This window comes from Petromyzon marinus, chromosome 6, assembly GCF_048934315.1.
Source record: "Petromyzon marinus isolate PM22_M1 ecotype Great Lakes invasive population chromosome 6, UKy_Petmar_22M1.pri1.0, whole genome shotgun sequence".
In the NCBI taxonomy this organism is placed as follows: Eukaryota; Metazoa; Chordata; class Hyperoartia; order Petromyzontiformes; family Petromyzontidae; genus Petromyzon; species Petromyzon marinus.
Window position 1 is genome coordinate 15,852,507 of NC_133672.1, and position 22,764 is coordinate 15,875,270.

Consider the following 22,764-nt stretch of genomic DNA (forward strand, 5'->3'; position numbering starts at 1 on the left):
GTCGCCCTCGAGCAAAACAAAAACCGGAGGAGCGACGCTCACAACAACGAGCCTGGCGGATAAAACGCAGCAATCTGGCGAATGAGGGAGTGCAGGTTGAGCCTCTGGAAAGTCATCTTAGTCGGTCAACGCATGCCACCTGGGTTTGACCCGTGACTTATCAGCGAGCCCTCATTAAATTCATGCGGCCTCGGTGCACCTAGCCTGGCACAGGTACTGTAGTGGCGTCACCCGTCACTTCGTGGCGATTCGCAACCCGGCCTGGGCACGGTGGATGTCCCGAATTGCTAATTTGTATACATCTGTGTGGAATGTTACTTTGTAAGCGGTGCGTGTGGCCGTGTGCTTTAGTGTGACCAGCACCACGCCCGGCCGCCTTTGTATCCCCCCCCCCCCGTTCAGATGTTTACCATACACCACACCATTCGCTCACTCGGACGAGCGAAGAGGAGCCTGGGGGAACCCGCCCAGAGCCAAGCAAGTTACAGAGCGAAGCAACGAGGGCGATTGGATTCACCTGTGAAATTAAAAAAAGGGGGGCGGCCCGGTGTAACATATCGTGGGACCCCGTTCGGCCTAGAGGCGCTGCCCGGGTGAGGAGCGCACACCTCGGCGGGGGGAGCAGGCGAGCGGCGCGTCGGGGGGGCCCGCACGCCACCGGCGGCAAAAGCATCCCAAAACACAACGAAAGCCTGCTGCACCGACCGGGATGCTGCAAGCGACGATGGTGGTCGCCCTCGCAAAAGGAAGCCCCGCTGGTTAAAATCGTCAAAACTCCCGAGATCAGAATGCCACATCTGCTTCAACAATACGGTTTTATACCCGTATTATTGTGTATAGAGGAATTGAGTTCTCAGGTCCATCAGGCTGCACACAGCCGTCACAATAAGGCAACATTTTTTGTCCGTGTCTCCCTTATGATGAGACCGAGGATGAACTTTGAGATTTATAAGGGCACGGGGGTGGGGGGTATCAATAAGGTCTAAATTGGTCTGAAATAAGGTAGGCAACAAGGGGTTGAACAGGTATAGAATGCAGATCAGCTGCACATGTACCCAACGCGTTTAAACTTTTGCTTTATTCGCCCAATCGCGTTTCACACCTCGCTCGCACCCATCAATTGCCTCGTCCTTGGTGGTGGTGGCGTTCTTGGGTTTATTTGCGCCCCTAAATCCGACGCGTTAAGTTTCGATGTTGTCTGCCCATCTCTTCCGTACGAATGCCGTTGATTAGGTTGTGTGCCAATCCACTATGAACTTCCTCGACAAACTAGCTGGGTAACTGGCTAAACCGAATTTTCAGTTACAAATTCAATATTGGAATTGTATACCGCCAGTAGGATACAAAACTCGGGCAAAGAGCTCGAAACCCAGGCATGGGGAAACCGGGACCAGGATTTAGATGACATGTTACCAGGAAATACCAAATAATGGTTAATTATTTATTACAAAAACAATAACAAATATTGGTAACAAAACAATACCACAGGCGGGTGAAACGGCAGGTGTTAGTGGGTTGAGAAATCGAGAATGTTTTCTGAAACGGTTCAAATAGACGATACAAAGGCGCATAGCTTCACAGTTCCAGTAAAATTTAAATATATTAAGGATACAAATGCAGTGAAAAATATAAAAAAAACTCGACAATTAGGCCATTAATATTTAGTGAGAAGAGACAGCCAACTAAACGAGGCAAAAACCCCCAAGCGGAAAACAGAATGCACCGACTAATTATTAACTGGGCTGCATTTGAAAACCAACGTATTCCCGATGAGCTACAATAATCATTTTTTATAACGTCAGAGAGAACGCAAAATACACCCATTAGCTGCCAGCAAACAAGCCACCAACTGCAAACAACTGGCTCCCCGCCCTTACTTAAAATTAAGCTTTATTTTTTAAAAAATAATCATCTCTAAAAAACCAGCCATCAGTCTTTTAGCACAAGCCTTATGCTGTACTTGTGCATTCAATTTTGGGGCGATTTCTTTCACGCGTATAAATTTAGATGTAGGTCAGAATATACTACTTCGCCGCTATTATTTTAGCACTGCAGCAATAGGTGCAAGATAAGACACAAGATACATGTGTATACGCTGTATGTTATACAGGTTATGCAAGGACAACTTGACGCTGGGAAAGTCCTTCAACTAAAAAAAAATGTAAAAGCAGGTATGCAATGCAGTACTGTACTAAAAACGTTAAACTTACAATACATACAAAACTTTAATATGTTTTAATACAATATACAAAAAGACATCTCTGGATAATTAGTTTTTTTTAAAATGTCAAAACTAGATTTAACCGTTGTACTGAGCTAGATGTAAAAAAAGCTCGTTTTAACATTAAGACAAGCTTTAAAAGTTTCCATTCAATATAAATCATTGGGGTTGACAAACAATTTCCAATATCTGGCCTTTCTAGACAATTCTATTCCCAAAAAGGTAAGCGAGGGGTGAGGTGCAATGTGTCCGCTGCGGTGAACATTTGAAGGATGGATTGAGGGTTGGGGGGGCAGCACTCCAGGAGACCAGGTCAATCTTTCCTGGCCATTTTCAACCTGCAAAAGACGATGTCAGGCGCACATTAAAACGCACATCCTCTCCACTGGGTGGCAGTATAGCCATGCAAATAAACGCCACTACTTTATCCAAGTAGCCACTATCTCGGTATGTGCAGAGTTGAACCTTTCATTAAGTTTGGTGGCCAATACACATTTCATGGCTCGAAGCCATGAAGGCAGGCTTGGTTTAATTGTAAATCGATGACAGATGGACGCTGAAATAGTTTACGAGAAAGGCCTAGAGTGCTACACATACGTCAATGGATACAAGCAAGCTCGCCCTTTATCTGCTATTTCTGAAAAAACAAAGTGGCAAGTGAATAATGGGTAAAATTACCCACCATACTATGCTCGTACCATACACACAAATCCATAAAGTACTCGACTGGGCTTGAGGTTTAGTGTTCTTTTACCAAAAACAGGACCTCAAATGGTTTAAGAAAATAGGAAGATGAAAAAAGTAACATTTCCATTAAATACTTCCCACGTGGGAAACGTGCGTACATGCCAAGTGTTGATGCCTGGCTGATGCAACCCACACCCCCCTTTGCCGCATCAAATATTCCCAAGAGAGTTTGCTTGAGCCAGAAATCAAGGCACATGTGACAGGGGTAGGATGGTCAAACAATAAGTGTCACCAGCAGATTCGTAACTTTTATCAGACGTATTTTTGCAGCCTCGATGTTCACTTTGTATTGATAACCAGCTATCGTTATTGATGGTGCCAAATTAGATGTGCAAAAAAATGCATTGGTTATGTACTACAAAATCCAACTATTGTTTTTTTACGCTGCAGAAACAAGCATGCACAACCATAAAATGTTATGCAAATTACTAGAAATCATAAATTACCACCCAAGGTAATCTTACAAAACCAAAGTTCAGGACGAAAAAACTATGAAAATGAGTTATGTAACAGCTTCATTATGGAATTTAAGAAATGTGGCTGTGGCAAATGACTCAACTTCGAGGAACTGAAAAAAAATGTTGAGCGGTTTCTAAGAGCCAAATCATTCGCAATTACACTTTACAGTACAAGCACAGATGTGGCAAATGCACTATTTTATTTTCAAAATCGGGAAAAACTTGTTTATAAATTGCATCCACGAAATGGTGACTAAATTTTAAGTTTTATATGCGTTTGTTTGAAATAATATTACCTGTTAAAGAGCACCAGTAGGCTCAGCTGCAGGTGCCTCTGTAGTTTCCTGGGCAGGCATCTGCGCCGCTAGCGCCGTAGGCTCTGCCCGATGTGTTTCTTCGCTGTCAAAAGATGCCGACTTCTTGGACAGCTTCTCTTGGATGGTTTCCATTACATTCGTCTGCTTGGAAAGTTCCTCAAATAGTTCTTCTGGAGGGTTGACATTTTCATCAATTATAACTGCATCTTCTTTGTCAAACTCAACACCCTCGGTTATTGAATTACACAAAGATGCCTCTAGTTTTAGAGGATCCACTTCATCCATGGAATCTTTATTAGCATTTACATAATTTTCCAGTACTTCCCGTTCACAGGCAATGGGTTCATTTATCACTTGCTCATGTTCATCTACAGCAGCTTCATCTTTCTCCTCCTGGAAATCACCACACGCTTCTCCAGAGGCAACAACTTGAGTGACACTTTCACCATCTCGACCCAAATCTTTCTGCATCTCTTCAGCGGGTGTGGCAGCAGACCCATTTTCCACACTCTGCACTACTTGCTCCTTATCATCGGTTACTCTCTCAGATGCAATTTCCTGTTCCTCTTGCAGGGCCTCAGCTTCATTTTGATGACCATCTGAAAGGTTCTGCACTTTTTCATCAGCACCCACTTCCTTACTTTCCAACCGACATGTACCCTTCACCTCTTGGGATGCTTCTTGAGAAGCATCGACCTGTGCAGATTCCGTTGAAATCACATCAGATTGAACATTCGCCTCTGGCAAAGGGTGGCTTTCATCTTCGTGCAAATCAACTTCCACTGCTGCACTATCTTCAGCTTCATAAACATTCGTATGCTCCTTCACAAAAGCTGTGGCAGCTTCAATTGCTGCCTCCACAACGGATGCAGCAGCTGTTGCATAGTCACATGGTGGCGTTTCAGTCTCCGAAAGCCCTTGCTCAAGCTCCCCACACTGCCCTTCATTCTCTGCTCCACCCACTACGGCTCTCACAGCCTTCTGGATCAACATAGCAATATCATCACCAGCTCCGCCAGCATGTGCCGCTGCTGCAACCATTATTTCCCCTTTCCTTTCTTCTTGCGATAACTCATTAACATCCTCTGGGATTTGTTCCAGCTGATGAGCAACAAACACATCGGAGGACACGTCACCATGGCCATCCTGAGTTGGCCCTTCTACCACATTTTGCATAGATGAAGTCTGCAATTGTTCAACGTCGCTGGCCTGCTCTGGTTCAACTGCTTGTACTGGTAGTTGCATCACCACTGGCTGCTGCACTACTACATTCCTTGATAGCTCTTCTACACTTTTTTGTTCCTCATTTAAGGACTCCACAGTGTCAAGCAACTCTGGAGGGGCTTGGATTGAACTGCTAGTGATCACAACCATCTCCTCAGACACAACTGATGTAAAGGTTGAAGTTTCAGTAAGTTCCAGGGTTTTGGAAATCACGGTTTGCGAATCGTTTGAGATTTCCTCCGAGATACTACAAGTTACAGAAGACACGGTATTATTCGTGGTCGACACTTCAGAACTGCAACTGACAACTAAATCCGAAGTATTTGTTAGTTGTATCGTCGGGTCTACATTTTCTGTTGTATTTTTGGTCACAGTTTTTGAAGCCACCACAATACTTTCCTCAGCACCTACCGACTCTCTCTGCTCTGCATCGACCACCTCAGGGGCTCTTGAATTAGACTTCTCATCACCCGTTTCTACTATTTTTAAAACGTCCGTCTGCAAAACTGTGCAGTCGACTTTGCCCGCTCCCACCTCAACATTAACGTCATTGCCATCTGCACCAACATCCACCACTGCTTCTGTGACCATTTCCTGGACATTGGCACAGTCTGCTGCTTTGTCACTTAGAGCCCCAATTTGCACATAACTCAAAGCTTCACCACTATTGGCAGCTGCATCTGTCACTTTAACTTGCGGCTGTTCCTCATCGTCGTATTCAGCCAGTGGCACCACAGTCGGTGTGTCAGCGGTGCTGTCATTGCCCTTCACCTCTGCCGCCTGAGTGGCACTTTCCACCTCGTCAGCCAAAACCTTCGTAGACTTCTTCTTTCCTGAAATAAACCTCTTGAGAGACCATGTTGAATGTGTGCCACCATGGCTGGATTCCTGATGGTGGGAAGTAGAGTTCGATGGAGGACTGCTATTCTCTTCAGGGGTAGTCGTTTTCTGCAATTCCCCATTCTCATTTTCTAGATTTTCTGCATCTTCCTTTTCACCCTGCTGTGCATCATGATCTTTGGATTTATTTCTCTTCTTTGGTGTTACAAGACGCTTTAGGGAGCCCCAATTTACTGTGTTCTTTGGTGCTTCAGCAACCTCAGCTTTAGGTTGTTCAGACTGGACCTCATCCTTTTCAGGTAGCTCTTCCTTATTGGCCACAGTCTTGGATATAACCTCCAGGTTTATGTCCTCAAATTGCTGATCGTGTTCAGTTGCAGATGATTCAGGTTTGGAATCTCCTTGTGCCGGTGCTTCATCTTTTTGTTTTTGCAAATCTTGCAGGGAAGAGTCCGAATCTGAGGATTTACGCCCTCGCTTCTTGGAGGAGCCGATGCAGATCAGAGCTTCCCAATTTGGACCCAAATGCTCAGTCTTCTTCTTTCCTCCATCTTCTTTGATGTGTTCATCTACTTCAGAGTTCAGAGAGGCCTCTTTTCCTCCAGATACTCCACTAGTTGTGGAAGACATTGTTGTTGTCTTGCCAGCCTCCCCTGGTTCTTCCTCCTTGTCACTCTCAGAATTATTTTTGGTCCGTCTCCTTGGTTTCACAAGCTTCTTGAATGATGACCATGGAGTGATTCCATCCCTCTTCTTTTCTGCCACAACTTCAGCTTCTTTAGAAGGATCTGCTGCCTCTGGCTGAGTGGGCGACTGAGGAACCTGAGAATCAATTTCGATCCCCGATGGCGATGCAGTCTGATTGTAAGCATGTGAAGTTGTTGCCTCAGTTTCATCCGGTTTCTGCTCATTCACTTCAGTCTGGGCCTTGCCTTCACTTTTTTCCTTCTCTTTACCCCTTTTCAGAGACAATTTCTTTAGCGGGCCTCCCATGAAAAACTTCTTTAACGGACTGCTTGGTGTCTTGGACTTATCAGGTGATGTTAAATCCTGTTCCGTTTCCTCAGTCTTTGATGTCTGAGCCGTTAAGCCGTCAGGGCTTACGTTGGGATCTGTACGCGTGTCAACTTTATCTTGCGTCAATTCACTAGTTGCTGACGGAGCTGAAATTTCCACTACACCTGCTTCCTGTGCTATAGGATGAGAATTCTCTGCAATAGTGGCGGAGCATTCCACTTGCTCGCCATTGACATTTTCTTGTTTTGGTGCCTCGTTCAACTTTATTTCCTGACTGCACATCTCAGCTTTCTCTTCTAATACAGATGCAGACTGCTCAACCGATTGCTCACTTTTCAAAATGGCTACCGCTGCCTCTTCTTGCGCCACCTCCACATCGTTGATATCTGTGGTTTGCTTTTGGAGTGCCTCTGTCACCTTGTCTATAGCTGCGAGGACACTTTCTTTGGTGGCATCTGCAGACTTTTCCGACGGCAGCGCTCCAGCACAAGACTGCTTTTCTTCAGCCTGTGGTAGCAAATCATTCACCTCCACTGCAGGCTCTGGAATTACCGGCTCAGGAGTCGATTCGACTAGGGGTTCGTTTCCAAGCTGATGGTTTTTGTCATCCTTCTCAGCCTTGCTGGATTTTCTCCTCAGGCCAGCAAAGAGTCTGTTGTTGAACATTTTCCTCAAAGGCGTGGTCACATGAGCTGTGAAGCCCCCCACAGGAGATTCACTCGCCACAGCTTCCTCAGCGCTCTCCTTTGTGCCATTTTCATGGACTCCCTTTTGGTCATCAGCGTCATTCTCGATAGAGCTTGCTGCAGCCTCCTCGCCCGATTTTTGCTCAGGGTCCTTGACAGCGGCGACATCTGCACCATTCTCAACAACCTGCTGCTTGCTCTGGGCCTCTTCCACCTTCCCATTAAAGTCACCATTGCCCTCACCGTCGGTATCCTTCACGGTGAGCAGAGTCACCGACTCGGGTGGCTCTTCGCGATCTTTCTTCAGCGTGAACTTGAAGCCTCCCAGTTTGAAAACCTTCTTGAAGCCCAGGTCTCTCTGCGGGGCGGCACTGGACGAAGTAGTCTGCTCTGCAGCTTGCGTAACCTCTCCTTCCTGTGCTGCCGGGGGAGCATCGGAGTCGCCGTTGACCTTTTCCGTTTCGTTCGTCTGCCCCGGAGGCACCTCCGCCATTGCTGCCTGCTCGGGTGCTGCAGAATCTGTCTCTGCCATGGCTGCTGTGTCCCCTTGACCCACTGTGGAAAGACAAGCATGTGGTGGTATTGTCAATATTCTGTACACCTGGCATTATGCTCGGATTTTTTTTTTTTTTTACACAATCGCTGTTAAAAAATACATTTCAACTTTAAATAAAACTATGGGGAAGTGTTGACAAAGATTGTAATTCTATCTAAATACCAGATGGTATTGTTAAAGCTAAACATTTACAAGGCAGTGAAACAGGTTTATCTCAAAAAGTTATTAGGCCTTCTTACAAAGCACGTGCATTCAGATTCCTTCACTCCAATGACAAGACCCAGTATGTGCCAGTGCCCGTTAAGCCATCTGCAGTAGAGCAGTGGGCTCTATTGCAAGTGTGGCTTCATCCTGCAGGTGTCACACCCCCCCCCCATCCAAACTCCAGAGCACACATCAATGAGCTCATTCATTTGGCACAATACCAAATGCAAACACCAGCTTCACAGATCTCCAGGCTCGATACAAAAACTCCACATTCGGACCAATTTGCTTAAATAAACATGCAGTGAACGCTCCAGTTCCACCGATAAAAAAAATATATAGCACTAAACGTAACGAATTAATACTCATGCAATTCAATGATGCTGTCGAATAAAAAGCCACAAAACACCATTAGAAGAGGCCCCTTTCCCAGAATTATTTTTGTACACTTTCTTGGGTGTGCCAACAAGGCAGCACTGTTGCAGGATGTTACTCATGCTCCAATTGCATTCTTGCACTGTGTGTCAGTCACATTACAGAATATGCTATCAGCATTGCTCTTGCCAAAACAAAAGCATGCATCGCTTGCGTTCTTAGACACATGCGACCGAACAGGGGCCCAAGTGTTTGGCAACGTTTTAAACAAGAGCCGAGCATTCCAGGGACCACGCCATGGTTTTGTGTGGCGACATTAGTTCCACACACGATTGATATTAGTCACAATGCACCACTGTGAGCGCACGCTGTGATGACCCCAGTGGTCACAACGCATTTAAATTGGGTTCGAGTGCAGCCATGTGCCCCGCCAGAATAATGCCACATTCCAAGTGTTAATAGCTTCTGCTTACAATACGGCACATTGAGACGCGCTGAAAAACAGCACAATACCAAGGCTCAACTCGTCTTTTTAAAAGTCCGATTCAAATGCCCTCAAATGAATACCCTCAAATTATTAGAGCCCTAGACGTTGAGCAATAAGACAACTTGTGCAAGTAGTAAAAATATCCATGTCTTCAAATTACAATCATGGTTATGCGAAGTGTAAATATAAACCCGCGTATTATTTTTTGCAAGGAGCATAAATGATAAGTGAAAAAAAATCCTTAACACTATATATGCGATACTGGGTGCAAGAAACTGGGAACAAACACACAGGAAGCATCCAATAAAAAAGGCAGGAACTCTGTAAGGGAAGCTTTTCAGCAACCGCACCCAAGCTTTACTAAACAATAGAAGTTTCTACAGTCAGAATCAACTGCCAAAGCGCTTTAAAAAAAGATTCCAAATCAAACCCTTTCACTTGTACATAAAAAAAATCGATTCGACTATCACGACAATTCTAAACCACAGGTTTCGTTAGATGGACGTTTAACTAGCCGAAAAGGTTTGTCCAGTAGGTTTTTTTTAATGTGGCTTTAAAACACGGAATTAACTAAAAAAGGTACAATAATTTAACTTGGAGCCTATAAAAACGCAGAACTTTTAACTACAAGTGGCAAATTTGTCCAACCCTCCTCCTGAGAATAGTATACACAAAAAAGGCAAGCAGTGTTCGAGGACTAAGTGGCTTAGCATTCTGCCTACTTAAGAGCAGCTGTTCGCCTGCCTACAGCAGAACACATGCTGCATCCCACTTTAAAATAAGCCCAACGCAAACACTGACGCTACTTGTGCGTTCGAGGGCCACGCCTTTACATTCATGGAGGCTGCCCTTTCGGTGAACGCAGGAGAAAATGATTAAAACGTTATTTACACAGGTTTTTCACAGCTCGGCTCCATCAAATGATTAGCAACTGCATTTTAAATACATTTTTAAATTGCCGCTTCTAATTGTGTGTACCACTCGACAGCCACCACAACTGCAAGTTTTAACAATGGATAGTGGTTACTATTAAGACGAATGTGATAACATTGTCATGGAGTTATCTAACTCATCATCATTCCAATGTACGGAAAATCCGATGTACAGGAGGCACTAAAACAGTTTTAAACTCTGGGCCTGGCAGTATGTTCCAAACGTAACCAATAAAACCTAAGTGGCTTACGTGTAACAAAATCTGACGACGCAGCCACTAAAAAAAAAAAAGGTACCAGAATTACTATTTTGCTTTAAAAAAAAACAAATACTTCAACTTAAGTAGCAACACTTCATCCAAAAGTGCAATTGTGAAGCACGGATATATAAAAAAAAACCAAATCCGCCTACAGTACCTGTTACATAGTTGATGCCGAGCATGTTCTGGGTGAAGATGAGCAGAGCTGTCACGTTGCCCGACCTCAGACCGAGATGTGAGACCGAGTGAGCGAGGAGGCAACGGCTAAGAAATCCACCAACACCCGCCTCTTTCCTCAACCCACCCCCCTCCCTCCACCCAAGTGAGCCAGGGACACGGCTAAGAAAAGGGGGTTCTGTCCAGCCAGCAAATGGGGATTAAGTGAGGCAACAAAAGAGAGCGCTGGCAGGGGGTCTCATTACATCAGTGGCAAGCCCAAACAACAGATGGGGCCTGGGGCGGGGGGTGGGGAGGAGGAGGGCGTGTGGGAGAGGGCAGGGCTTGAAGGGTCATGTCGGGCTTGCCCTCCTCCCTCCAATCTGTGACATTCGTCATCCTGTTAAACCGGTTTGCTCCAGATCGATCATCATGGCCATTGCACGTTAAACAGCTCAATAAACGGTTAACGGACCCTGGGGTTTTGTTTCACACGCTTGTGAAAAAAAAATTGCACACGCAGACATCGGGCTATAACTACATCTCATTAGCTTGACGGCTGACACGTTTTTTTTTGCACGAACGCCAAATGCAGATAAGTACTGTTCAGCTGGCAATCAAGTCCCTCGGTGTCGACTCCATTTAAAACCTCTCGGTATACAAATACCGGCTCTTAAGTTTAGTTTGGGACGACATCGAAATTTACTGCACCATGGGAGGAAAATAACCAGATGACAATTTTTTTTTTACAAACTTTGGTTTGAATGTGGGACATGCATCACAGTGATGAATTGTGTTTTCTGAAAGCGTCTTGCGCAGACACGCAGGAATGTTGCGAGCCGAAATCCCTCCTATCGCTGGGCAGATCCACGGTCACTGCAGCTGTTGCATTAGAAACCGCCACAATGAATCCTCCCAATTATTATTTAAGACCCTCTCCTGCGGCAACGCTGCAGAAATCACCAGACACCAGGCTGCTCACAACGCCCGAGGCACCACTACCTCCTGTTGCCCTGCTCACACCAACTGGCAATTTGTCCCAATCAGCTGAACGCACACTTGGGGCTAAACATTTCCCCTTTTCGCTTTCCATTTAATTACGTGCTCCCCCCCCACCATGCAATCTCATTCCGTAGTAATGTCCCCGACCTTCAGATTTTTTTCTATCTTCCTCTACAATCATTTTTTCCCCCCCAGTGTATCACCAACACAAAATAAGCACCTGCACTTCACGTTGGCTCAACCCACCTGTACCACTGCGAGGTACATACACACCCTGGTTCTGCTTTGTTCTTATGATTACTGTTGTTTTTATAGCTTTATTTTGGTGATTCGAAAACATACGGTTAATCTAAATTGTCTTATGGTTGTTGTTGGCTTGCACCACATTGGGATTTTTGCACACAGCGTTTTAATACGTTTGTTTTTGTGTGGAATATTTGCCGGTTTATTCCAGGATGTTTCTTTTGCGCGTTGTCGCTTTGGGATTCTGTATTAATATTTTGTTTGTTGCGGTTGCACCCGACTTGAGAGCCGCATGGCTCACCAGGGCTATACCTAATAAATGAAACTTGAAACCTAAAAACGGCTGCATGGCACACCCTGGTTAGCAGTAGCAGCACCACCACTCTGCCGAAACACCCACGGACAGAACTTGGATCAAGGCTGGAGGTTCGCAAGCAGAGCCGTGCGGGTAAGACCTCCCCCAGGAGGTTGGATCGCCTCTCGTTTGGAGCGCCCTTTTCACCAGGCTCCGTCACCAGCCAACCCGACTGCTTTTTTTCTGGAGGACAGCTGTGGGTCTGTAAATGCCATATAACCATAAACCATGCGCTCCTGCAAACACCGCATTATTGGCAAGGTTTGCTTTGACCAAACACATCCATCACAATATGAACAGCACTGCAGAGCAGAACCCCAATTAAAATATATCGATCGGTGGCTTTAGGTACACAATTACAGACAAGGCACCTGTTTTTATGCAGTGCAAGTAGCTTACTCAAGCTGGTTTAAAGGTCACAATTTTATGGGCAAACAGTAAGCAAATAAACGGATGTCCTGGCCGAGAGAAATGTTATAATGGCTACATATAGACAAGAAGCATATCAAGCATGACAGAGCAAGGGCACTGCCAAGCCTCTGCCTTTCTTTAGCCACAGCCGTTGAATGTATTGTCTTGCTTGTGTAAATCGATACTTGGCCACAACCTGTGATATTCCAGTTCTTAAGTCAGAATTTGATTAATCTTAACGTTGGTCACCATTCGAGCGCGTTTAATAAGTGTGGCCCATTATCAACACTACCAGATGAAGGTCTATTCATGGCACAGGTGGTTTTACTATACTGTACTTCACGAAACTGAGTGGGGGTTTGGTAAAGAGGTGCCCCCCCACCCCCAACTGGTTCAGGTATCCCTCGCCACCTCCTCACACGTTAGCCACGGCCAGGAATGACGCTCAGATTACAGAGTTTATAATGCAGTGTGGTAACCACACCTTGGGAATTTTTTTTTTGTTAAATTAAACTTACGTCCAAAGTTGTGGTATTACAAAATCGTAAATTAAAACCACATCATGTTTCACTTCAAGGGAGGAATATGCCACCCACCACCCTTTGCTAAAAAAGGAGTAATAATATTATTCTGTGTAACACTTTGCAGGTATCACCGTTGGTGCACACGAGGATCAGAGGCCAGCTGCGAGGTCGGAGACGGCACAGGGCACGGCCGAGGCCACGGCACAACGCAGCTGTCCAAGCACTCAAATGTTGAGCGAGCACAAAGCCCGGGGCCAGCGTGCCGGGCACTCACAGCCACGGGCAGCTGTACCACAGCTACCACCACCACGCCTCACCCTCCAAACACGGTACCTAAAATCAAGCGGACTGTACAACCTTGTCAGCATTGGTGCGACACAGCAACGTTAACTCGAGAAGTCCTTCCCATCTACACTGCCCAGACCCTTGTGTATGTACATTTACAAAAGGATTAAGAACGTCCATTATACTTTATTTATATGCTCTAGGATCTATGCTTCTCCTTCTCCAACCCACAGGCAAGCATATTTTAAGTATGTGAAATCACTCCCCCCCCCCATGCTCTGCATGGCCAAAACATTTTTTACAAATCTTTGAAGACATTGGTCACTGTAATTGCAATTTTACAAAACAGCAGCCAGTTTAAGGGGAAATGCTTCTGTGAATCCCATGTTAAAATGTCCAACTGGAAAGATTACCAGTACCAAAATGTTAATAGGTTTTCCCCTTTTTTCTGGCAACAAAACAGGTGTTAAGATGTTAAAACACCGAACTGAAACCTTTCACAAAGGAATCATGTCTGCGTTAACCACAATACTTGTGGTCAGAATGCAAACAAAAAAAGATAATATATGCATCGTCTTTGAAGCCGATGGGTTCACACCAGAGACAGCTTTCTTTTGAGCCGAGTCCCAAACGGTGTTCGACCAGAGGACGCCAAAGGCGTCACACTTTGTATGAAAATACTTATGGGGGCCCCTCAAGCAGGGAGCTCCACGTGGTTCCTCACGCCGTGTTGTTGCACTCGCAGCAGCCGTGAATTTAACTCCCTCCACCCCATTGACTCCCCCCCCCCCACCAACCCTCCCATGCCTCTCGTCGTCACCCACCCCTCACACCGCCACGGGATACACATCTCCGTCTGCTCCATCCACTTGCCACCAACGCTGCCGCCGCCACCACCACCATATAAAGTTGTAATGGGTTTGCGCGCTGCCCAAAATACTCTGCAAGAATGCACAGTTGCGCTCTCCAGCTGTCAGTGAAAGGAATGCCTTCCCCAATCTCAAAACCAAATGCTGTAAAGTATTGGCGGTATGTATCCAGCGTTCTCACCTTTTAAACCATCTTGTCGTCGATTTGTAGTTGTCACCACGTGCACAAAAGTTGCTGCTGACCCCGCGCCACCGATGTAACTCGCGAAAGCGGCACGGGTCACCCACGCAGAGGGGGTGCAGACGAATCATAGCGAACCCGCAGTAAATTTTACTGTTCTGTATTTTATTAAACGGCACCGTGGAAAAAAACGTCAGCATTAACCGTTGCAATTGATGATCATCATTTATTATGGTCCCTCGACCAATCTCACATCAAAGGACGTGGACTTTCAAAGGGCTCGCACATTTTGGCCACATTCCAGCGCTTGCACTCTGCGAGCTCAAAAGCAAAAGAACATTCCAGAGCGGGGACTTTTTTTTTTTAAACCAAATTATGAACGCAAACTGAACACTGCATTTTACTCACCACGCCGAATGGAATCTGACGTCGAAGTCCATGAGTACCACTTGAAATAGATCGATTGTGCCAATTTCACTTGCATCATGTTCTTTACTGCATTACGTATGGTAGATAATGTAGTTAAAAAGTTATGTTGTAGGCCTCTTAAGGATGTCCTCCAATTGATTACATCAGTGGCCATGCCAGAGCATCGTGAACATCCAGGCACCCTCTGGTGGTTCAGGAAAAGTGAAATTTAGCCACAGTTGCAGCAAGGTTAGCACAGCTGCTACACAAGTGTTAAAAAAATTTCAGCACTACCTTTTCAATAGTGGAAGCAGAGCAGAAGGAAGAAATTTGAAGCATGCATGCTGAAGCACGAGTGATGAGAGTTATTCATCAGCATTGGGATGCCAAGACCACATGGGTCACATTTTTGGCTGCTTGATACTTTGACCTTTTGCATCCCAAGCACTTCACCATTATCCCTTAGTGAACGTAGCCTCCCATTACAACAGATTAAATTCACGACAAAAAGTTGGGGCGGTAATTTAATTGTTTTTACAATTCAAGCGTGTGTGTGGGCTCTGCAGTCCTATAATCCTGCTTACATTGAAATGTGGTTGGAACGAGGTCAATTTCCTTCATTAGGTCTCCAAAGTTCACATACCCTAAATGATTGTAATTGCACAGGCAAACCAAGATGCTATCACCGTGACCACAAGCCAAACAACCACCGTTTCTAAAAGAAAAGAAATCCTCTGCTTAAATTTAATTCCCAATTTCCTTGAAAGAATGTATACTATGCCAGGCTGGATTCGTCACTTATATATGAAGAGCAGAGCAGATTTGGAGATGAAGGGATTCCATGTTATGTGGCTGCTGATGTTAGGGAGGGGCCTCGCTCTGCTGCCAAACAGCCATAAGCACGTAGGCACACAGAACTGATACCATCTTCACACAAGGATCATTAAAGACGTGAACCCCTCGCCATTTAACTACAGGCAAACAACCAATATTGTTTATTTGCCCATAACGTATTTTAAAGATATAGCAGTTTCGCTATACGGCTTCAAAAGTCCATGGGGTAAAGCTCAAGTTTTACCGCAAGTAATCTTGGAAGACGGCATCACAAAATCTGAGGAACGCAAGCTCCTGTAATCTTCTCATCAGCGGTCAATGTTTACAAGATTTTCTCCAAAGTTCCGAGTTTTAAAAACGCGAGTGTACACACGAATGTCGATGGAGCGTGCACTGCCAACCCAGCTCTACCGGCTTCCCCTCCACACCCCCTCCCCACCTTTGTTATGGTTTTCACAGCAGAGAGTGGTGCACGCGCATCCGCAATAATCACGCTGGCGCCAGAGCATTTCTCAATCGCAAGATAGCTCTTCTTGCGTTTTCTTCATGCAATCACACATCAGGAATGTTCCCGAAAGGATTCTCCTGCACAAGGTTGACGAGCGATTCGGTCGTGGGGTTCCAGTGTATTTCACGCATTACTCATGCTGTAAAATGGAAGCGCGCTTTCTATTACAAAATCAGATGAATGACTCAAGTTGCTTGCGGCACCTCCTACGCTTTGGCCTCATTCATTCAAACGGAAGGGCACTTGTGTTTAACCCCCCCCCCCCCCGAGCCAGGTTTCCTCCCCATCACCCGTCCATTGTAAATGAAGGACATAATCTGACCTGTTCGTGCGAGGATGGGGACAGGAAGTGGCCCTGCATTAGTCGCTGCTCTACAGGGAAATCCAGTGCGTGCTCAACTCTGCAGGAAGTGTGTCACAGCTTGCCACATTCCAAGGCCCAAAACCTTGCCAAACAAGTAATAATAATTAACCTGAATTTGTATGTAGTAATAATTCAGGTTGGTGTCCATCCACTGCAAATGAAGCCCCCCCCCCCCACCACGCCAGTTGTGAGGGTTGTTTGACCAGACATTGCTTGGTCAGTGTAGGTTGGTAAAGGAGGTTTCCCAGAACTGCTTTAGATAATTACTCACTGATGTTGTAAGCCATGGGTCCGGTTATTGAACTTGGGTCATGCCAGGTTCAGCAAAATGTGCAAATCACCGCTCAAAGTGTTACTCAAAAGCCTCTTAGACAGATAGACTTAAAAAAATAGCCAACCACCACAACATGTTCTGTGTGGCACTTCCCTCAATGTCAAGGGCCAGCTCTAACACAGGAGCCATTTACCACATGTAATGGCCATCTGAATATTAGGTCTTAACAAAGGAGAGAATTGTGAATGGAATTTGAAGTCATTTGCCGACCCCAGAGCTATAGATGTGCGCACACACCAAATCTCGTGGAATTCACCAGGGAACAGAGTTTAGTTTTTGCGTGGAGAGATCTCAGAGCCACTGTCTCAAACATTACAGTACTTGGACACCCACAAGCCCTTGCCCTGCTCAACCTCCAAGGACACAGCAGGAAGTCGGTGGACAAGGAATGCCATGGCAATTATGATAAAGTAGTTATTGAATTTGTTTTAAATGGAAGTTATGCTTACATGCGAAACCAACCGCTACAAGCTGGGTGCAATTTGTAAATAATATCAAAGGCATGTAAAGACGAGCACAACAAATGTACTTTAGCTTAGGGTGTTGTCTCCTAATTGATTTCTATAGCATATTGCTGTCAATTGTGGGTGTAAATGCCCTCCAACGAATGGTAGCACCTTCCGTGCCTGCAGCGGCAATGGGAACCCATGACTATATATGTATAAAACAAAAAAAAAATCCGTACACTGCGATATGAATATTGTGGAGCTTGAGTACACATCGAAAAAAAACGCTGCATCCAATGTATTTGAGCCCTAACATTGCACTTGAATTTCCAGAGCCCTGTCTATTCATGCATTTCTTGCTGTAACCCAGCACAAAGGAGATGGAGGCTCCAGAAAAGTCACAGGCCAGAACTTCAGTACCGCATCTCAATAAAAAAAATATCCTGTGGATTAGATCCAATACAGTATGCCGCATATAATAAATACGACAATGCCTGCCTCCCCTCCCAGTCGTTAAGACACTTGGCAAATTTATCCCTTGCTCAAATTTCTGGATTCACTCCCAATGGTTTGGAGCTCATCCTGTTTATGTTTGAATGACCCAGTGTCAGAGGGGTTTACGTGCAGAGCTCCTGGGCAGCTGCAGAGTTTGTGCGCACAATGTTATATAGCACAAATACAAGGGGCAACGAGGTCTTGTTTAGTCTGAAAAAAAGCTATGTCACACGCACGTTAGTACAAGTCACTGCAATGTCGCACATGATCGAGCAGCACATTTCAGCTCCGAGACCATTACACTTTATGGGCTGGGAAATGAGCCACCGTTAGTTGGCTCCTTAACGTTGCAAACTGCTGGAAGCCAGCCATGTCCATAAAGCCCTGCAGGTTATTTCTGCTCACCTTCTAGTCACCATTGTCGAGCGTAGCTCTTACTTCATGGTAATAAGGGTGCGTTTTAATGAATAAAAAACACCATTGGACACAAGCCAGCGAGGATTTATCAACCCTGTTCCCACGGATCGCATGTCAATTCCCCAATACATTCACTTTAGTAATCTGTTTTGGTAAAAAAAAAATGGGGTCCGAGCTTAGAAGATGAATGCCTATATAGGCATGCTTAAAAATAACATCTCCACGTGCTCCAAATGGTTTAGATAGAGCATACTTTAAACTTGTTAAATCATTACATTTAAATGTGCATAAATTATATTTATGTTTTTAATTCATCATTGATCTTGTCGAGACTGGTCACCATCCACAATACATCAAGCGTGGATATCAGTGTATATCATACGCTTTGAAAAGATGAAGCATTAAAGGGGTTAATGCATTCAAGTGTGAGGCAGTCAACAAAAGGCTTATTCTTTTCGCAGGGACAAAATATGCAATGGAGCAATTCAGGTCACCCGAATGTTTAGGATAAAAAAAGCGGCAACTATTGTGAGTGGCTCAATTCACACCAAAATGGCAGAGGAGCTCAAAGTGGATCGTGGCAGAAAGTTGAGGGAGAGTGGCAGGGCAGGGTTTAAGGCCATTTACAGCCCGGACAGGGTCAGAAGATCAGAAGCACCATGGTATGCAGACTGCTACTGTGACACAAAAGGCTCTTCCGATTTAACAATGCTCCATTGCAAAATCCAAATGTCTTCAATGTCAACGCACAGATGAAGTTCACATATGCACGAGTAGGGAAAAAATAAATAAAATGCACTACGATCATTTTTGACAGAAGCCAACTTCCTAAATGTGCTTCAGTTATTAATTTTAACCTCGCTGAAAATCCATATGGCATTTAAAAATGTTACAAAAAATTTTACCTGGATAATCTTTTGATAGAATTTGTTTGCAAGGGTGTCCAGGGATATATCTACATGCACAGCCCTTGTCAAACTACTGCTGGATGAGAGCCATCCCACAACCCATTTGCTAATCCAAGTGGTGTCCAGGCCAAACTGCTAAGCTCACGAGATCCGATTGGGCACATTCCAGGTGATTTGGTCATAAGCAAATCTATATCCTGTAATCCCGTCTTTTCTACAACAGTCTACACAATACTACTTCAGGATCAAGATAAGTTACTTGTACATAAAAGCAAACTAAACTAATATTTGGTATACATTTTTGGCATGTGCATTATATTTTACAGTATAATCTTTACACCTCATTGAAAGGAATTCCTGGTTATAAAATGACGTGTGCCGATTGACAAGACATTTTTCTTATGTATAAAATGTAAAATATTCTTCAAGTTAATGTTCTTTGGTCGAGCTTACAATAAAGATGGCTGATGCAGAGTATTATTTGAAATCCATCAAGGATTAGACTTTAAGCTCCTCTGCAGTCATACAAATTGACAAACCAAAACCTAAAAATCCCAACTAATGCACATTAACAAAAGTGGAACACATACTTTGAGCTGAATTACAAAAGTACACCAAGGGATGTCTGGCAACGACAGCCGCTTTTGCAAAGTTATTCAAAGCAATATTAGAATGTTATGAGAATTGCATTGAGAAATAAAAAAGGCACATAAATAAGATAATATTTACAATTGCAGATTGATTCCAGGTCATTAAAACAACCGATGGAGGGGGGGGGGGGAGACTGCTGGGTGCTTGTTCAGGAAACGTTCCTTAGAAGCACTCCGCACTTGGGGCTAAACAAAAGACATCATGCCAAATATGCTACAACCAAAACAGGCATGCAGAACAGCATTTCAAATGAGTCCAGCTCAAGCACGAGGGAGAGTGCAACCTGCCAACAGTATTACATTGCCGGCTGCTACCCAATCGCCGATTCCAAAACCCCAAGACGACTTTAGGTTTAGAATTGTATTAAACATTAACCATCAACATAGGTTTCTCGTAAGGGGCTATAAAATGTACTATTAAGGCTGCCAATTTAACAAAAGCAAAGCAACGCCCAGGATGGATTACATGGGAATTAGCCACCTGGCTGGTGTTAGGTGTTGTACAACAATAGTTACTCGACCTTTATATTTGGGCAAAGGATCGAGACATGGGTCCCTTTTCAGTCTGCCGTGTCCATGTTTCAGCCAATTGAGCACACATTGCCAAGACCCACCCAATCGGTCGTGAATAGTCACACCACTTCAACGCATGCCCTCAATGTATCGAAAGAAAGTTCACACACACACTAATGCTAAGTGTTAAATAAAATAAGCAATACAAAACTGGGATTTTTCAACTCACCGGCGAGCTGAAATAAAATGGCACTTTGACAGGTTGTACGCGTGGCCATGAAATTAGTTTGGCAGTCGGGTGTACCGTTTTAGAACAAATCTAGTCCAAAACATTACGTGGCCCAAGGCAAAAATCTATTAAGCATAATTTATGGTTCTTGTCAGCCACTTAATGTTATGGTTTATATATGAACTGTACAGTATGTACATATGCGCCTCAATAGTTAACATGTACAAAAAATGTACCTCCACACTGTACAGCAATTTAACGTTGCACTTCTCCCTTTCATGTCACTGCAATTTGTAAAGCTTCAGTCCTTGGCCAATTGACAATTACATTTTTTATTTACGTACAGTCCTAATAAACCCCTATCTTAAGATGCAACCAGGCAGAACCACCACCATATGACTACATAGGTTCAGGGTGGGGATAACCCGTTCCTTCGGAGAGGGCCAAAGACGACTTTTTAAATATACGAGGCCCACATTAAACGCACACCTCAGGTCACTTGTCACTGAAATGGGACTCCCCTTCCAAAATGGACGAGCACACGCTAAAATTAGACTTTGCCAACGTGAATATATCCCCCCAATAATACCCAATTAGTGTGGCAAAGACGCTTACCGCGACAGATACGCCATCGTTTGCTGGCCGTTTCGTAGTTAAAAAAGTGACAGCGGGCCACATAAAAATGAGGTTGCGGCTTGTATTGGTTCCATGGGGTGGCAAATGCCCCTTCCCCTGGTATAGGTGATGATAAGCAGTGGCCCTAAATACAATATCCTGTGGAATACGCGCAGCAGACGAAGGCCCCCTTGGCAGCACAGGAATGCCACCGTAGGAGAGCTTCTGTTGGCCAAATCAGCTCGAGTTAATCCACACTACTTACCCTCACCAAGTTCTTGTTTGTATCGACCGCTTAAACTCCCCCAGATTCCATGCAGCTGTTGACCAACCCCCCCTCCTCCGACTTGACTAGAACTTTGGTGGTATATTTTACCCACAAAAAAACAAACCAATTATGGCTCCACGCTGAATCAAAGTTAAAGCGAGTTACAGGTGCGCGCAGGCTTTGCCGACGCTCAACAGCGCAGCAATTAAAACGGTCTGCATTGATGGAATTGACTACGAAAATGCTCCCAAGTATAGCATCGATTTACAACATGACCGACTCCAGGCCTGCAGTCCCAACTTGGTCTGCAATAATACCTCGGGGGGAGGAGGGAGGGGGCCCAGGGCACGAGTCAGAGAGACCACACACAGCAGCTCAAGCCGAGACACCGAGACCACCCAGCAACCACAAACAAGTTGCTCCCTTCGCCAGCACGTGAACACCACACCAAAGTCGCCTCTTCTCCATGGGCCCCCCCATTGGTGGTGGGGTAAGTGGGGGGGGGGGGGGGCCAGGGCGGCCGACACCACTGTGCCCACAGCCGAGCGACTCGACAGGCAGCCTCTGGCCCAAGACAACACAAATGTTGGGAGTAAACAACGAGAGGGAGGCGAGGTGCCAGAGACGGAGAGGAGGACACCGAATGGGAGGACGCTGTGCTCACCAAGTCGCCTCTGGTGCTGGAGGAATAAATCGAGGGCAGCCACCGGGGGGGGGGTCCTGTAACGGCATGGGCGTTGTAGTTCGAGGTTAGAAAATGCACTAAAAACACATTATTATTCACTACCCCTATACTATACTCTTTGGTTCTCTTTCGGTAAAGTCACATAGGTAAAAATAAAAAAAACTAATAAAATCACGACGTTTCGGAAGCAACACAAGCTTCCGTCATTAGGCGGGACAACCACAGCAGTCACGAAAACTTTAAAATCTAGGAATCAACTACCCCCTACCGTGCGCTCTCGACCCGGCTTCCAAGCAGGAATACAGCAAGCGACGTCCTCGCTAGACCGGTGTCTTGTGCCCAAACTGGGCGATGGTTTATCAGCAGACGTAATAATCCTCTCGTGTCCCCGCAAGTCTTCCTCTGCTGGAGCGGCTCAAAGAGTCTCCTCGCACCGCACGCACCGGATCGGATAGACCCACTGCGATCAATGGGGAAAAAAAAAAAAATCAGGATCGCTTTTTTAGCGAACGGATTCGCCGGAACTTAACGAATGCTGCCGGATCCACCGGCGTTAATCGGATTAGTTGGGCGAGGGAGTAAGTGGTGGGGGGGGGGGGGGGTGAAATTACTCAACACAACTGGATCTCGTGAAGCTACAGTACAAGCATCTGGTGAGCTCTCCCCCCCCCCAAACGAAAGCTAAACAGAGTGAGATCTGAGCTACTTGAATCGGCTCGATCGTGGGGGGGGAATCGTTT

At 45.3% G+C, this 22,764-nt stretch overlaps 1 protein-coding gene across 3 annotated transcripts; it reads right to left on the reverse strand.

The window, feature by feature from the left end:
- Positions 1 to 1,427: 1,427 nt before the first annotated feature.
- On the reverse strand, positions 1,428 to 22,542 carry AKAP12 (A-kinase anchoring protein 12). Of its 3 annotated transcripts, XM_032947700.2 has the most exons (4): positions 22,293 to 22,542; positions 22,004 to 22,059; positions 3,723 to 8,065; positions 1,428 to 2,559 (listed from the first exon to the last, which is right to left on the reverse strand). In XM_032947700.2, exon 3 carries the CDS (start codon positions 8,040 to 8,042, stop codon positions 3,726 to 3,728), a length of 4,317 nt encoding a protein of 1,438 aa, XP_032803591.2. In that variant the 5' UTR covers positions 8,043 to 8,065; positions 22,004 to 22,059; positions 22,293 to 22,542; the 3' UTR covers positions 1,428 to 2,559; positions 3,723 to 3,725. The 3 variants fall into 3 exon arrangements, with proteins under 3 accessions (XP_032803591.2, XP_075921237.1, XP_032803590.2); XM_076065122.1 differs by lacking the exon at positions 22,293 to 22,542; XM_032947699.2 differs by lacking the exons at positions 22,004 to 22,059; positions 22,293 to 22,542 and adding an exon at positions 10,482 to 10,641.
- Positions 22,543 to 22,764: the final 222 nt, after the last annotated feature.